Below are 18,466 nucleotides of genomic sequence, written 5' to 3' on the forward strand. Positions count from 1 at the left end.
CTGGACTTACACCCTCAGCACACACCTTCTCGTTAAGTTACTCCTTGGGAGTCTACTATGGCGGAGCACCCATAGGGACATATATAAGAAATAGTAGAGATTACTTAGTTTACAGTAACTTGAGTTCTTCAAGATGTTTTGTCTCTCTATGGTGCTCCACTTGCCATTCTCCTTTCCTTGTGTTACGGAGTTCTGGCTTCATGGTCGAGAAGGAACTGAGTGGTGGCAAGCTTGGTCCTCCCTATATGCCCTCATTTGGAGCACAAGGTGCTGTTCTGCAAAGTTATGGGTACGCAGACACTACTTTGCAGTCTCCCATTGAGAGCACACGGGCACACACACATCCTATGGTCTGGACAAAACATCTCAGAACTCAAGTAACCATCAGGTAACTAACCTCTCCTCCTCTTCACTGGGTGAAATTTTATGGCCTTTATTATGCAGGAGGTTAGACTTAGATCATAGTAATCCCTTCAAGCCTTTAAATCTGTGTATCTAACAAAATACATGAACATATTTTTGTTAAATAAAATTGTATATATGTATATCAAATTTGTACATATATTTTGATTTTTAATCTGTTATGTCCCCTTCTCTATTCTCTTCCCCTTCCCCACCTCCCCACCCTCATCAACCTTCATATATTGCTGTTTTGTTTCTTAGACCTAAAGCTCTTTGGAACAGTTACTGTTCCTTTTCAGTGTATCACAACTGAAACATGGGAACTCTTGTATTTTACAGGGGTTGTCTGTTCTACGGTCCACCTGGTACTGGAAAGACCCTTGTTGCTAGGGCACTTGCTAATGAGTGCAGTCAGGGTGATAGAAGAGTAGCCTTCTTTATGAGAAAAGGTGCTGATTGCCTCAGTAAATGGGTGGGAGAATCTGAACGACAGCTTCGTTTATTATTTGATCAGGTAATATTAGAATTAGACTATACACTGTTTTTTATTCTATGTGGAGCTGGTATTGATATCTGTAGTTAAGGTTGCCAAACACTTTCTATTATAAGGCTCTGTTTTCACTTGCTTATAACTTTTCAAGGCTTTAACTCTTGGGGCTGAAATTTTATATGGTGGTGCCCGTCTGAATTTTTTAAAGTTCTAGTAAAAATTGTCCAAATGTTTCAGGGAACGTGATTAGGGTAAGATGGGGAGGAAATTTATTTTTGCCTTTTTATATAATATATATAAAAAAATAGTCTTACAGGTGTTTCATTGAGAAGCTTTAGTGCCTCCATGCTTTGGTGAGATACTTGAAATTTGGCAGGCGCATGGGGAGGATATAAAAAGGTGCAGAGGGGGGTTGCAGGAGCTGGGTTGGTATGGATGGGGAGCAAAGGGAGAAGGATACAGTCTGAGAACATGGAGTCTGACAGGCCTATATCTACCAGGGCATGCTCACCTCCAGGACCTGGTGCTGTACCCCAGGAGTCATGTGTCTCTACATTTCTCTCTCATCAGCGAATAGCTGTGAACTGACTGGCAAAGGGTGTATCTCATCTACTCATAGTGGCTGGTCCATATAGAAAATAACTGCCTACTATTGCTACCAGTTATTCAGTTACCTCAAGTGGTAGAGGTCGGTGCTGTGGCTATAAAAGCCTGAACCTTCCTGATGACTCCATGTGGGGTAGGAGGGTCAATATGGTTGTACATGATAGAACTTGTTTTTTAAGGGTAGGGTTTTTTTTGTTTTGGGGGATTTTTTGAAAGTAAATAACGTCCAGGAATCTGTGTGGCATTAATTCTGGCATTTCTTAACTTTTGAGTGCTTAATGTTCTTCTAATGTAGTTTTTTGGGTGCATTATTTTTTACATCTATTATTGTTTCAATATTCCTGAGTCTGCCTTTCCTTTTAGGCCTATCAGATGCGTCCTTCAATTATTTTCTTTGATGAGATAGATGGTTTGGCTCCTGTACGATCCAGTAGACAAGATCAAATTCACAGGTATTACACTTTATATTTTAAAAAGTCGAAGAGAGTTAAAATCTCCTTGAGACTTGTAAGAGGGGGAGGCTATAGTGTTAGTAGTCTTTTATTCTTGTGTGTGTGTGTGTTTTATTTATTTTTATATATATATATATATATATATATATATATATATATATATATATATATATATATATGTGTGTGTGTATATATATAGGGGCATCAGCATTGGGAGGCCTCTCTAAACTTGAGTAGTATTAAGTTGCAAGTAATTAGATCTTGTAGTGATACCAAGCTCAGTGTGAAAAGAAAAGGAGTACTTGTGGCACCTTAGAGACTAATCAATTTATTTGAGCATAAGCTTTTGTGAGCTACAGCTCGCTTCATCGGATGCAAGCTCAGTGTGGTGTTTTAATTTTTTGTAATTTAATTTCTCTGACACGCTCCTATGTTTGTACAACCCTCCAAATGAAATTATATTTCCAGTCTGTCTGTTTGCTTTCCTTGTGGATTTAACCCTTTTCAAGCAATATCATCATCAGGGCCATATATATAAAATCGGTTGTTGCCCTTTGAACTGCAAAATTCTCTTTGAATCTGCCTTATAATTGTTAAATAAATAATTTTTTTGTTAGTGTCTAAGGTGCCACAAGTACTCCTTTTCCTTATAATTTTGTTGCAATATCCAAAACTTCATTTTAAAACAAAGTCTTTAGCCTTTATGGTTGCAATGAGAACCTTCAAATGAGAACCAAGTGTGAACCAGTGCAGTTATGTCTGCTGTCTCAGTATGCAGCCTGAAACCATAGCTCTGAGAGAAGTGTGACTTGCTTCCATTCATCCTCTTAGACTTCTTAGGGTGTCATCTTTTGAAGTCCAAAAACCATCAAGTTAATGTACTTTGCCTTGGGTGTATTTTGTGGTGGCGTGAAGTTACTGTCAGAGCTTGCTGAGGTAGAGTTATGAGAAGTTCAGTCCTACATCCCCCACATCTGAAGTTGCATGTGCCCCAATCCGAAAGAGATGGTATATCTTCACCATAGCACTGAGAATCAGCTGCCTCCTGGTTGCTTAAAAAAAAAAAAAAAAGCACCACCAGGGCCAGGTCTGCACTAGCATTCTAATTTGGTATAGCTACATCTCTCAGGGGTGTGAAAAATTCACACACCTGAGAGCTGTAGCTGTAACAACCTAACACGTTGTATAGACGGCACTAGGAATAATTCTTCTGTTTACCTAGCTGCCACCTCTCTTGGAGGTGGATTACCTACACTGACGGGAGAAGCTCCTGTTAGCGTAGGTAGTGTCTACACTGAAGCGCTACAGCTTTTTTAACTGTAAACAAGCCCCAGGTTTTCTGGGGTGCCAAAAGCTCCAGCTGTCAACATCTCTAGCTTTCCTGCAACAACTTTACCATTTGGCACTTTTAGTACAGAAATTGGCAATACATTGAAACTTTGGGCCAGTATGAAAATGAAGAACATTAAAAAATAACAATGGATGACATACAGGCCAGCACAGGTATAAATAGAAGAGAGCTTGAAGGACATAAATCCACACCGTGTAGAGTTCAAGCACGAGAGTTTATTATGTACAGCACTGACAGAGTGTCACCTTGCTTATTAGGCTCAGAGACACTGTCAATTAATTGATCACAATGGAATATATGGATTTTCCATGGGCGGGGGAGAGTGACAGGGTAGGCAGTCCCACTTCCCTGGGTAGGTCTAGCAGCAAGACATGATAGCACAGTAGCCAATGGTCAAAGGTTACATAATGTCTCCGCCCATGGTCTCAAGTTAACAATTTAACATTTAATTAGTACTTTAATAAATGTATTAATATAAAATATATACGTTGAATTCTGATTGGGGTCCAAATGGGGTCCAAAGGAATGAAGTAGCTCCTTTGATTGTCCAACAGATACATATCTAGGAGTAAAAGCAAAGAAACCGTGAAAGTATATGGCAGTAAAGATTGTCTTTCAAGTTGTTCATTTGTATTTTAAGGCAGGCATTGGTCCCTGGGAAAGGGAGGTGGGAGGAGGCCATATCTTATACTGACATACTTGAACCTTTCATAAACTCAAGGTTGGATGTGTGGGAAGAACATCTCCATACAGAAGAAACTGACACAACAGAAACAGGGCTTCTTTGTTCTATTTGCAACTTTAAATAAGACACAATTATTGCCCCCAACATCTGGTGTTTTGCTGATCAGGCATATCTTAGCAAAAGCAAGGTTTTCTTTGGTTATTCTGCCTTCTCTTAGCTATTGCTAGGCCTCTGACCTCTTGACCAAACTCTGGACTTTGGGCCTGTACACAAATCCATATACCAGGTTATTACGTCAGCAATGGATTTTAACCCTTTAGAGCTCAGAGGGGGATATTTGCATAACTTGGGATTCCCTGCTGTTTAAGTTAGGCTTGACCATAGTATGCTTATTACAAGTAATACTATTGTTTGTATTGAGTAGTGCCAAGAGGCCCTATTCATATTGTGGTAGATTCTGTACAGACATGCCCTCTTTGGTGTAGGTATCCTCTTGTTACTTAGATTGCAAGTACAATCTTTACCTTTTGGATTCAAAAAGGCTTGTTCAAGACTTTGATTCTATCATGGTGTGTTTGTGGTCTTTGTTTGCTTATCTTGGGGGGGGGGGGGGGATAAATTTTCTACACAGAATATCATAAAAGGCTCTTTTACTGACCAAAAAATAATTCCAGCAACAAAATCTTTTCCTTTCTTGATTGAAACTTGGGAAGAGAGGTCACGCTCAATGTAACAAAGGCTTAGTAAACTGAGCGAATAAAAGCATTTCTCTGTCAGTTCTATTGTATCTACGCTACTGGCACTTATGGATGGCTTGGATAGCAGAGGAGAGATTGTGGTAATTGGAGCTACCAACAGACTGGATTCCATAGATCCTGCTTTACGAAGACCTGGACGTTTTGACAGAGAATTCCTTTTCACTTTGCCAGATAAAGAGGTAAAATCTTCAATTCAACCTTAACAATAAGGTGTCAAATTATTTCTTTATAGCATAAGCCACCGTGTATTGTGGAGTAATGAAGGATGTTTGGGAATGGTGAAGTTGGGATTTTGTGCTTTACTACTTGAGTGATAAAGAGGTGAGGTAATTGTTTCTTGTGGAGTGTAGGTACGGTATTGAAAACACCACTTGTACAAAACCGTTTCATTGACCATCAATTTTGTAGCACTAGTTCCACTTTGACCATGCAGAAAAGTTGAATGTCCCCAGATAATGACACTTAATGACGCAATTACAGTGGCCTGCAATTAGCTATAAAATATGGCAGTGTATATAGCAGAGAGAACCTGAAAATGAGAGAATGGTATATGTGACAGATAACTATATTTAATTATGAGCTACCCTTGGATTAACATTTTAAATGTGCTCCAGCTTACTTAACACTTCTGATGTTAGCCTGGTTCAAAGTTGCCTTTGTGAAAAATTAATTTTGTGGTGTTTACATCTGGGTGGTGGGCAACCCCACTAGACTCGTTTTAATCTGAAGTTTGTGTTTTAATATGGATATCAGTTCTGCTGTTTTGAGGTTTGGGGAAGGGGGAGGGTGTGTATTTTAAATCCCCATCTAGTAACGTATTTAAGCACACGTTTATCTTTTAAGTGTGTGAATAGTCGCATGGTAAAGTTGGGCGCAGTGCTTAAAGTGCTACGATGTACCAGTGCCTTAAACATTTGAATTCATCATTAACATTCTGTGTTTAGGCTTGGAAGCATTTTATTGTAATTGAAGTATGTCAGTAAAAAATATTGACTGGTGACAGTCAGCGGGAGTGCAGCTCCCCCGACCCTCCTTGCACTGCTGCAGGGCCAGTGACACTAGATTTCTGCAGGTGCAGAGAGCCCTCTGAAGCTCCATAGTCACGGCCACACCCCCATGGCAGCGGGGCTGCAGAGGGCTTCTTGCACAGCTAGTGATACCCAGTCCCTGTAGGCAGAAGGTGCAGGGAAGGCTGCAGTCTTGGTGTGGCAGAGCAGAGACACCCTGGCCAGGAGAACGAGCCTCCAGCCACACAGGGGAGGCCACCCACTGCTGAATAGCTCTTGGATGGGGACAGAGCCATTCAGCAGTGGGGCAGCTTCCCCTGAAGCCGGGGATTTGTCTTCCTCCTCACAGCCCAGGCCCAGGGTCTCTGCTCTGTCTCACCAGGATCGCAGTATTTCTCACACCTGCGGGAACTAGGTGACACCAACCCCACAGCCATGCAAAGAACCCTCTGCAGCTCCACTGTTGTGGCCCCACTTATTCAACCACCAGCCAGTAATGTGGGGGCCATCCCCAGGCGGGAATGGTTCAGTAGAACCCCACAGCTGAGTGTTCATCATTCTCCTTTCAGTCCTGGCCTGGAGTTTCTGCTTCCATACTTTATCTTGGGCTCCATGTCCATGCAGGCAGCCACCTGCAGGATCACTGGCAGTGCTCGGAGCTCCTGCAGCCATGTTGTCAGCACTGTTCTAACCCTAACCTTACCCCTCTATAATTTCTAGCTACTGTAAAACACTTAAAAATAAAAAAATAATATCCTTAAAAATAAAATATATTAATCCTGGTACCTAGTGACAGGTATTTCTGATCATACTAAAATTATTAAAACCTAAGAAAAGAAGTGCAGGTTAGCTCAAATTCAACACAGAATACGATTAGGTTACCTATTAGGCATTATTGGATTGAAGTTGTCTATGTAACAGTTATTTTTGTTGGTAGATTCTCAGTGCCTGTTCTCTTACATACTTAAACTGGGCTTTTGCAAACATTCAAACTCAGCTGGGCTGAAGAGCTTTACATTTTGTTCCGTTCGTTGAAAATGTTCTTGCTGTTTAATCAAAAGTATGAGTTGAAATATTAAATATGAATAACTCAGAATAGCTAGTCCTTCTCCTTGATGTCAAAAACTTTTTAAGTTGAGGGTCTTCTCTGTTTAATATAAAATAAAAATTAAGGAAATGGGAGTTGCACTATAATAAATTTGGGGATAACTTGACACTTTAGAAGTAGATGGCTAGTTCCAAAGATCTATAATCCAAATTCTTCCCTCCACATTCTATGAAAGGCCTGAAGGTTCTTGTCCTAATTGTACATCAGTCTCACCTCTACTTCCCTGATGCACGTGCCTAGAAGTCTACCAACTGAGGCATGTGGAAACACTATCTTCCTCTTACTGTATTTCTACTTCTCTCTGTGTTACCACCTTTTAAAAAGGAACTGGTGACCCAGTTATTCTATGGAGCAGAGCTGTCTGGGCCACTTAAGGCTCTACGGCATTGTGAACCTTTGAATTTTGTCTTAGTAAAGCATAACTCCTGGGGAAATGGTCTGTTAAGATCTTTTAGAGCAAACATCAGTATTGGTAAAAATCATTTTAAAGTAAATGACACTTGAGATTGAAACCAATTTTCACTGTATGATGGGTTTTACAGACCCCATGCTAACCTAGAGCAAGGCATGGGTCAGTACTGGGCAAGGAAGACCACATTCCTTAGCAGCTGCCAGGCATGCTGCAGTTGAAGGAACAGCTTAAAAGGGCATTGGGAGCCCAGAGGCAAGGCGGGGAAAGAGCTGCAGGCTGTACCAGGAAGTGAGGCTGACACAGGGAACTGTTGGGAAGAGTGATTACAGCATTAGTAACGCCACTGTAGAAGCAGTGATCCATATTCTCCACCCCATTTTGCAGTTGGGAACCCAAGAGAGGCCTCAAAGGAGGAGACGTTGTTCCCTGGTGGACTGTGCTGATACTGTACTGCTAAGACTGGGACCATGTCCCAGACAGAGGAGCCACAGCCCAGTAGGAAGTGACCCGTAAGGCAGCGTAACTTCGGGAGGACCAAGTGATCCAGACACTGCACCACTCCTTTAGGGCCCTGGTTTGGGACCCCCTAGCCTTTGTTGTGTCAGAATCCCAAGGTGGGGGGAGAAGAGGCATACAGAAGGAACTGTGGCCCACAGTATACAACCCAGCAGGGCTCCCTCCAGGATGAGCAGACTGAAGAGAGCTGTGGAGCCATTGCCTGACCACTAGGCCAGTTGGCTGTTGGACTGACACACTGTACTGTTAATGTGGCCTAAAATGTATAACACAAAAGCATGCCTCACCTATTTAGAATAATCTTGACCCTTTCTGGTAGAGGGACTGTGTGGTTTGTTTTTTTAAATAGGTTGAATACAAGCTAAAAATCTGAACTGCTAGTACTTCTATTAATGTGTTAAGAAGAATCTCTGTTATGAAGGAGAGAACTTCAGATCTAGATAAAGCTGACTGAATGACTACAAACTTTTAGATGGATAAAGTGAGTAGTATGTGAGAGGCAAAGTAGTGTTTGCATACTGAAAATCATTTTGAACTAACTTGGCAGTTCCCAGACTGTTGTCATTGAAGCAGATACTGGTTCTCTGCACAGAGATGGCTAGTTATATTGTGCTGGTTGTCATCCTAGTTTCCAGCTGCTTCCTTAAGTGTCCAAGGTTTTCATTGTGAAGAGCATGTTGGAGGCTTGTGAAAATAACTGGAAGCAAAATTGGAGGAGCTAGCTTATCTGCTTACACTAATTGTGATTGTGAGAAGGAAATGCAGCCAACAGTAAACAAGGGCTACCAACTAGCAGTGGAAGAAGAATGTCCAGGGGATGAAGGGAACCAAACTGAGAGGAAGGAAGTATGTGCAGTGGAAGACCAGGTAACGGAGAAACATGTGGCCAAAGCAAGGGCGGGGAGAAGAGAAGAAAGTGGAGAAGAGGGGATATGAAATGAAAAGCAAAAAATACACTGTGACTGACGGTTTTTGAGAAGGGCCAGAAAGGTTAATGGGTTAAAGACTGGTAAAAATACATAAATACTACTTTAAAATAATTGCCATAGTTCCTGCATAGATGGTGTGATTATGAATGGGAAAGGAGGTGGTCTTAAAATATAATTTCTATTTTACGTGAGCTGCACTGTGGAAGAATTCTACCAACCCCTAGTCTAATTTATTAATCTGAATGCCAGGAAATACTTCAGGAATCATTGTATTTAGCCAGAGATTCAATTTTTGAAGACCGAATGGGGACAAAGCGCCCCTTGCAGGTTTTCTGGTTCAGTGACAGTTGTTTAGGCCAGGTAATAGCAATTATTACCATTATAAAACTTGTCTTAATTGCTACTGTTAGTCTAAATATAAAACATAAAGCCAAGGCCACTTTGTTTTTAAAAATAAATGTGTTTTAAAATTGAAATCTGAATTTAATACAAAATATATTGAGGCCTAAACTTCCTATTATCTCTTAAAACATTTTAAATAAAAAAAAAATATGCTGAATCCATGAGCCACTATCCAAAACTGAGTAAAAGTCTGCTTTTGCTGTACAAAAAAAAATCATGAGGGAAAAAATCTAACTTTTGAAGTCAAGCCTTATAAATATGGCATGGTACTAGTAAATAGACAATATATTGTTCATCATTTTTAGCGTATTAAAAATGTACAATTAATAAACTGAAAATATTAAGCTATATAGTTGTTTAAATAAATGTATACAGTTTATAGTGTACCCTTCTAGGTAGCAAAAAGATGTACCGAATCTAGTATAATGGCTCTATTTAGCTATAAATCAACAGGTTTAATGGTTATATCAAGCAAGAAGAATGCACCTTATTTTCCTTTTTAAAAAAAAAAAAAAACCTGAAGTAAAAATTGAAAAGTTGATGGAAAATTAATGATTTAAATTAAGGCTTTCATCTTGATTAAAATCATTTACATTGCCTTGATTTTAAATCAATCCACCGGGAAGGTAGCTGAACTAACAGGTCTCCCATCTTGAACTTGTGATTCTATAAATTTGGGAAATTTTCCTTAGGAAAAATATATCGTTACCAACCTTAGCTAGAAGTGGAGAGAATTCTTCCAAGATCATTAGGCTTAAACTTAAGAGAACTCACTTTTTGTCCTGGGAGCTTTCAATGGCTTTCCTTGTTAAAAGGAACACCTGAAAAGAAGTGTGTCCAATTTAAGAAGCATCTAAAACCTTAAATTTGTTGAAAAGAATAGTCACTATTTTAGGAAAGTAAATTCTAGTAATATATCAACATTTCCTTTTTAAGAAAAGAGGTGATTATATTGTCATCTACTTTTAAACTAAAGATTTTTACAGGGAAAAACAGGATGTGCTCTTTTTTTAAAAAAAAAAGTCTTTATTTCTAGGCTAGAAAAGAGATTCTCAAGATTCACACAAGAGACTGGACCCCTAAGCCATTGGACGCGTTTCTTGAAGAGTTAGCAGAAAAATGTGTTGGTAAGATTAAGAACCAAAAGAGTTATCAGAGAATACAAGTGACTAACTTATAGTTTAGCACATTCTCATCTAAAAGCTTAATACTAAGCTTATTTAATTAAAATACTTATTTTTCTTTGATTTTTTTCATCCACTAATTGTTAGAGGTTGTTTTTATATGAATATAGACATTTATTTTTAACCACACTCACACTTTCACCATTCTTCTGGCAAAGGGGGCTGGATGCACTTCTCTTTTAGAAGTCCATCTAGACCACTAAGAACGCAATCTTGTAATGGGTCTGCTCAGGGCCCCACTTAGCTCAGTGAGGCTTTGCACAGGCAGAGAAGACCACCAGCAGAGTAGTTGGGCGATAGCAGTATGAGGCATTTCTTACTTATATCCCTTCCTTTTTCTCCCAGAAGGTTGAGCATGCTGCCTCTGTTAGGCTTCATCTCCTGGTGGGCCAGATAGTTACATACTCTAGCTTTGCATATGCTGCTTCTAGACCTTTTTTGGTTGTCTGAGACAAAGAACTAAATTTCACTTATTTGTTCATAGGATATTGTGGTGCAGATATTAAGTCCATATGTTCTGAAGCTGCTTTGTGTGCCTTGCGCCGACGTTATCCTCAGATATACACTAGCAGTGAGAAGTTGCAGTTGGATATCTCTTCTATTAAAATAACAGCTAAGGATTTTGTTGTGGCTATGCAGAAGACTATACCAGCTTCTCAAAGAGCTGTGACTTCACCTGGCCAAGCACTTTCAGCCGTTTCGAAACCACTGCTTGAAAAAACACTTCACAGAATTTTAGGAGCCCTACAAAGAGTGTTTCCACATGTGGAGCTTGGAATAAAAAAAGGACAAAAGACAGGTAAAACACTCTATTATTATTTTTATTTTATTAATTTATTTTGAATTCTTGCATATTTCTGTCACGGTAAAAGCTTTTTATTAATTTGTGACGTTAACACACTAAATGTATTTACATTTCCCAATTTTCGTGTGTGCATGTAAACTTTTGGATAGTAGAATTTTGGTTATTTGTGATGGCTGAGTCTTCCATGGTTCTGTGGCCATGGAATCTACCCCAGATACAGAGTTTTGTTGAAAGAAATTTAGGCTTAACTTCATTCCTTACATTTACAAGAACATCCCATATGTAAAATAGTGCATACAGTAGAACCTCAGAGTTATGAACACCAGAGTTACGAACTGATCAGTCAAACACACACCTCACATGAAACTGGATGTACACAATCTGGCAGCAACAGAGGCCAAAAAAAAAAACCCAACCAAATACAGTACTGTGTTTAAATTTAAACTATTAAAAAAAGGAAAGCTGCAGAAGAAAAATGCTTAGTAAAGTTTCAAAGCTGCATTAAGTCAATGTTCAGTTGTAAACTTTTGAAAGAACAACCATAACGTTTTGTTCAGAGTTATGAACAACCGCCACTTCTGAGGTGTTTATAACTGAGGTTCTACTGTAATTGTATTCCTTTGTCCTGAGATAGCATGAAATAATAGATCTGAGAGGTGTGAACTACACTCATTCATCTCAGTGTGGTAATGCTAAAGCCCAGAGAACATGGGAATTGCCATACTGGAGCAGACCTGTGATTCATCTACTGTAGTAGCTTGTCTCCAAAAACAGCCATCACCAGATTCTTCAAAGAAGGTGCAAGAAACCCCCAGTAGGCAGACATGGAATAATCTAGATGCCCGGTAAAGTCTCCTCATCATCCCTAATAGGTAGGGATTGGTTGCAAAACCTAAAGTATGAGGATTTTATGTCCCTCCCCCCCTTTTAACATTAACTGTTATAATTCTGGAAATTCTACTTATACATAAACATCCAATCCCTCTCTGAACAACTTCAAAACTTTGTCTTTACTGAGAATTAATAGTCCTGATTTCAGTCATGGCTAGCAATCGTGTCTTGACATGTGCAAACCTCTGCCCACCAGCGGTTAAGGGTGAGAAAATTCCTTCCTTCCAACTGCCATATATCCAGCTCCTCTTCTGCCCTTTTTTCTGAAGCTAAAACCTCTAGTTTTGCCCTACGACATATACGCTGCACTTGAATATGAGCATACAGAATTTTAGTGCATTTGAAAAAAGCATAAAGTAAACTGTAAAACATTTCACAATTAAGATTTATATCTAATTTAATACAAAACAAATAATAATTACACTACAACTTGCATTTCAGAGCTATTATATTAAGCATCACTCTCCTGCAGAATTAGAGTTCATGTTATGCAGAGTGCACAGGTTGTACTTGTCTGCAAGTATGCATGGTTCTTTTCAGGCATAGAAACAACAGAATTTTTACCCTGAAGAATTTTATAATTGTATTTAGTATTTGCACTGTAAGTGACAATCCCTCACATAGTCTATATGTGCCTCTTGAGAATAAACATGTTCTAACAGCTGTATATTATTTGCACTTTTATATATTTAGTTTGGGAACATGATGTAGTAAAATCTCATTCCTTGGGCAAATTAGTGATCGAAAAGTAAGAGAGGTGACATTTAACTTGTAAAAAGATACAAGCATCACCCTCGGTGGTATGGTGGGGAGTGGGGAAGGCAGTACTCCCTGCCCTCCGAGCTCCAGGTCCTCTGGCTGGTGGAAATTTTGATAATAGTGTCATGGAAATCAGCCAAATTGGGTATCCTTCAAAAGCCCTTTCATCCACGAACACAATAGTACCAAACATGACAAGTTTAGAACAACTATGTAGATATATATTCTAGAAAATGTTTATTTTAAAACTTTTTAAAATTATATTTTAACACAGGGGTGCATTGCTTACAATTTTTTTAAAAAAAAGACATTGATACTCTTAGGAAGGTTAGCCTTGATGTATAAGATTGAAAACATTTATTTATCAAAGTAGTCTCTGTCTAGGGCACCACTACTAGACACATTGTTACACTGATCCTCATGTGTGCTGCACTCTTTCACTGGCCAAAAAACAAACAAAGAAAAAGCAGTAGGATCAGAGTCTAAAATAGGAAAAGAACAAGTCAAAAATTACTTAGACAAGTTAGATATCTTCAAATCCCCAGGGCCTGATGAAATGCATCCTAGAATACTCAAGGAGCTGACTGAGATATCTGCGCCATTAGCAATTATCTTCGAAAAGCCATGGAAGACAGGCGACATTCCAGAAGACTGGAAAAGGGCAAATATAGTGCCCATCTATAAAAAGGGAAATAAGGACAACCCAGGGAATTACAGACCAGTCAGTTTAACTTCTATACCCGGAAAGATAATGGAGCAAATAATTAAGCAATCAATTTGCAAACACCTAGAAGATAATAAGGTGATAAATAACAGTCAGCATGGATTTGTCAAGGACAAATAGTGTTAAATCAACCTGATAGCTTTCTTTGACATGGTAACAAGCCTTGTGGATAGGGTGGAAGCGGTAGATGTGGTATATCTTGACTTTAGTAAGGTTTTTGATACTGCCTTACATGACCTTCTCATAAACAAACTAGGGAAATGTAACCTAGATGGAGCTACTACAAGGTGGGTGCACAACTGGTTGGAAAATCATTCCCAGAGAATAGTTATCAGTGGTTCACAGTCATGCTGGAAGGGCATAACGAGTGGGTCCTGCAGTTCTGGGTCCAATTCTGTTCAATATCTTCATCAATGATATAGATCATGTTATAGAGAGTACACTTATAAAGTTTGCAGACGATACCAAGCTAGGAGAGGATAGGATTAAAATTCAAAATGATCTGGACAAACTGGAGAAATGGTCTGAAGTAAACAGGATGAAATTCAGTAAGGACAAATGCAAAGTTCTCCACTTCGGAAGGAACAATCAGTTGTACACATACAAAATGGGAAATGACTGCCTAGGAAGGAGTACTGCGGAAAGGGATCTGGGGGTCATAGTGAACCACAAGCTGAATGAGCCAACAGTGTAACGCTGTTGCAAAAAAAGCAAACATCATTCTGTGATGTATTAGCAGGAGTATTGTAAGCAAGACATGAGAAGTAATTCTTCCCCTCTACTCCACGCTGATTAGGCCTCAACTGGAGTATTGTGTCCAGTTCTGGGTGCCACATTTCAGGAACAATGTGGACAAATTGGAGAAAGTCCAAAGAAGAGCAACAAAAATGATTCAAGGTCTAGAAAACATGATGTATGAGGGAAGATTGAAAAAATTGGGTTTGTTTACTCTGGAGAAGAGAAGACTGAGAAAGGGCATAAGTTTTCAAGTACATAAAAGGTTGTTACAAGAAGGAAGGAGAAAAATTGTTCTTAACCTCTGAGGATAGGACAAGAAGCAATGGGCTTAAATTGCAGCAAGGGAGGTTTTGGTTGGACATTAGGAAAAACTTCCTAACCATCAGAGTGGTTAAACACTGGAATAAATTGCCTAGGGCGGTTGTGGAATCTCCATCATTGGGGATTTTTAAGAGCAGGTTGGACAAACACCTGTCAGGGATGGTCTAGATAATACTTAGTCCTGCCTTGAGTGCAGGGTACTGGACTAGATGACCTCTTGAGGTCCCTTCCAGTTCTATGATTCTATATCTCTGTACAAGGTAGGCTGCTGACTAAACATTTGCAGGGTGGTGAGCATCTGTTCTTTTCACACAAGCATTTGAGTAGCTGGAGAATTAATTCCAGGAGTACATGGTATTTCACACACAACTGTTGTGATCAGACGTATCCATGCCTGATAAAGGAGGATAGTTTTGGATGTTCTTAGTCATCCTGGAGCCGTTCCATTGCTTGATCATTTGCCCTTGTAACAGCAGGTATTAATGCTCCCCTTTTTGGGGGTAGTTTTTCTCCATTTGTCTGCTTCTTAGAAAACATTATCAGTGTAGCTCTGCATGTGTCATAATGTTGGTCTTCAAATGATAAACTCAGCATATGAACTTCTCCAGTGCATTTATGATTTCATCAGCGACAGTCTCTGCCATCACAAGCACCTTCAGAGTGAGGAGAGTCTCTACAGAGGCTGAATCAAATGCTTTCCAGCAGGATAACATGGTCTTTCAGGATATGACACTACTGGAAGGCTGGCTGGAAAGAGCGGCTCTCAATGGTCCGAGTGATAGGAACACATCTGAGGAATATATAGCAATTCCGTTCCCCAGCAGCACAAAAACAGAATCTTACAGAGGTCTTGGGTAGCATCTCTGAGAGCACTAGAACATCTGTCTTGTGCAAACATCCGGAGTTTAGAAGAACACCTCTCTGTGGCATTGACAGCAGTCAAGGAAATTTTAGTGTCATCCTCCTCATGGGAACCAACAAAGAAACTCCACTGAACATCACAAGGCAGCACCTTCATCATGCCATGTGACGGCACAATTTTTCAAACAATTCTTCACATGTTGGAGCATTTTACTTGCAAGGTATGTGGTTAACTCGTCCTTCATGCAAGTACGAGACACTAGCTTCTTCACTGTGACATTGGAAATGTTCGTGGAGTCATTGATTTTTTGTATTGGACAGATGCAATACCATGGAGTCACTTCTTTCTAATGATATTTTTTAATTGATTCCTCTGCATACATATCAAACATGAGGTAGACTTCTTCACAGTCCAGTATTTTCTCTGTAGCCTCAGAATGAAATGTTCTCACCCAGTCTGTCTCTTTTCCCCCTCTCCTCCATGTGTCCTATGCTGTCCATTCCTCCCATGTCCTGTGCCTCCTTACTGGCCCCATGGGCAAGACGCTATGAGGAACGTAGCCTCTTCTCTTTCCTATCCACAGCTGCTCTCTGTTCTAGTGCCGCAGCAACTCCCGGTGGGCAAAAGGTGTAACTGTAGCACTTCTCCAGAGGAACGTATTTTCTGTGGAGAGAAAAAAAATTCTGCATGGGACATGAATTCTGTGTGTGCACAGTGGCTCAGAATTCCTCGAGTAGCAGTTGTATTTGTTCATGCATTCCATCTGCATAAGGAATGTTAATTGAACTGAGTAATCAGTGGGGTTAGCAGGTATCATTGGCAGGATACATACTTGGTCATTTGCTATAGCACCTCATGGATTCCTGAGTTAAAGGCTGACCAGGGTGGAATATACCTTTCTCCTGAAATGATGTAGTATGGTATGACCTGCGTGTCTGGAACATTTGAGGGTACATCTTCTATCTCTTCAGCTGAAGCCATAGTTAGTAATTTTTCACCTCTGGAGTGCATCCCACTTCTGCACAATAACAAAGTTGTTGTGAATGTTAGTGGGATGCACTCCCACTAACATTCGCAATAATTTTGGGAAGGTTAACAAGGTAAGTGAATGTAGAAAGCTCTACTGTAGTTGATTTAGCTGCTGCTTTATTGAAAACTGGACTTCTTGGACTTCGGAATTTTTGGACCTTGATAGGAAAGTGAGTGAGTCATGAAGTCAGGAAGCTCCTTCAAGGAATGGTTCTTTGCTGGTTCAGAGAGAAATTGAGGGACTGATCCCCATTAATATGCTCCTGATAGCAGATCATAACAGTAGCATGAAGGGTACCTTTGCTATCTGTTGTATCTTCAAGGAAGTCTAAGTAATTGGCAGGACAAAATATAAAACTACCCTTGATGAGGTCTAGAGGAATGTACAACCCTTCATTGAATTCCATATGGCAAAGAACCTCATTTGCAATTGCAGTCTCCAGACAGAGTACTTTGGTTCCTCCACAGACTACAGCAATGCTGTGCATAAACTGCACAAGGAATTTATTATAGGTTTTGGAATTAATTGTTAAACCAATGGCCACTTGTAGTGGTAGATTATGCATATGCCTTGGTGGGGATGGATATATGTATGTGTGTGTGTGTGTTTGGAAACCTGTCTTTCACTGAAGCGCTCGTGCATGAGGCTTTGTGATAAAAGGAAACCCTTGTACTCCCCTTGCTTACTGTTCTGTTTTGCAGGTGCTGAAGTCACTGCAATCACAGATGCACCATTTAAAGTAGCAGTACAGGTCAAATGTATTTATTTTTTCAGGCTTGGCATTCAGTGTGGATCCCTAAGACTCCCACAAACTGCAGGACAAAATGCTTTTCCATAAAACATTTGGTAGCTGCAAACAGTCTTCTCTTGTCAGGAAAAAAACTATGTATTACTGGTGACATCAGCACTTTCATTACCATGGTTTTTGGGGCTTTTAAGGTGTCATAAATATAAAGGGAAGGGTAAACACCTTTAAATCCTTCCTGGTTAGAGGAAAAAACTTTCACCTGTAAAGGGTTAAGAAGCTAAGACAACCTTGCTGGCACCTGACCAAAATGACCAATGAGGAGACCAGATACTTTCAAAGCTGGAGGGGGTGGGAACAAAGGGTTCTCTCTGTGTGTGTGTGTGTGTGTGTGTGTGTGTGTGTGTGTGTGTGTGTTGGTTTTTGCCGGGACCAGAGCAGGAATGCAGGTCAGAACTCCTGTAAAAAGTCAGTAAGCAATCTCGTTAGATATGCATTAGATTCTGTTTTGTTTAAATGGCTGATAAAATAAGTTGTGCTGAATGGAATGTATATTCCTGTTTTTGTGTCTTTTTGTAACTTAAGGTTTTGCCTAGAGGGATTCTCTATGTTTTGAATCTGATTACCCTGTAAGGTATTTACCATCCTGCTTTTACAGAGATGATTCTTTTACTTTTTTTCTTCAATTAAAATTCTTCTTTTAAGAACCTGATTGCCTTTTCCTTGTTCTTAAGATCTTAAGGGTTTGGGTTTGTGTTCACCTATGCAAATTGGTGAGGATTTTTATCAAGCTTTCCCCAGGAAAGGGGGTGTAGGGATTGGGGGAGGGGGGCGGGAGACGTTTCCAAGTGGGCTCTTTCCCTGTTATATTTGTTAGTGGCAGCAGTAAAGTCCAGGGACAAAAGGAAAAATAATTTGTACCTTGGGGAAGTTTTAACCTAAGCTGGTAAAAATAAGCTTAGGGGGTTTTTCATGCAGGTCCCCACATCTGTATCCTAGAGTTCAGAGTGGGGAAGGAACCTTGACATAAGGTGATTCATTGTTGCAGATAGGATTACTAAAAACTACATCCGTGTCCCACAGTTCATCTTCGATAAGTGCTTTAGGAGCATTTCTGCTAACCATTTGTTCCTCTTCAGTGCCAATCAAAGCAAAGCCAACCAATCTGTACTTAGCCTCTGCTACTTAGCCATTCCATCCATTTGTTATAAATTTCTTTGGGATTGTAATTAATTGTTATGTTATGTAACTATGTGCATACCATTTGTGGGTGGATTCCAGTAATGTCA

The 18,466-nt window shown here is 39.9% G+C and overlaps 1 protein-coding gene across 5 annotated transcripts in view; it reads left to right on the forward strand.

Annotated features, from left to right (window-relative positions):
* ATAD2 (ATPase family AAA domain containing 2) overlaps positions 1-18,466 on the forward strand; it is a 100,281-nt gene that overhangs the window by 39,627 nt on the left and 42,188 nt on the right. For all 5 annotated transcript variants that reach the window (XM_043539130.1, XM_043539131.1, XM_037892046.2 and 2 more), the window contains exons 12-16: positions 742-916; positions 1,862-1,950; positions 4,764-4,923; positions 10,155-10,245; positions 10,787-11,101. In XM_043539130.1, coding sequence (XP_043395065.1) covers positions 742-916; positions 1,862-1,950; positions 4,764-4,923; positions 10,155-10,245; positions 10,787-11,101 — 830 coding nt within the window. The remainder of the gene's footprint in view (positions 1-741; positions 917-1,861; positions 1,951-4,763; positions 4,924-10,154; positions 10,246-10,786; positions 11,102-18,466) is intronic.

Source organism: Chelonia mydas, chromosome 2 (assembly GCF_015237465.2).
Source record: "Chelonia mydas isolate rCheMyd1 chromosome 2, rCheMyd1.pri.v2, whole genome shotgun sequence".
Lineage (NCBI taxonomy): Eukaryota > Metazoa > Chordata > Testudines > Cheloniidae > Chelonia > Chelonia mydas.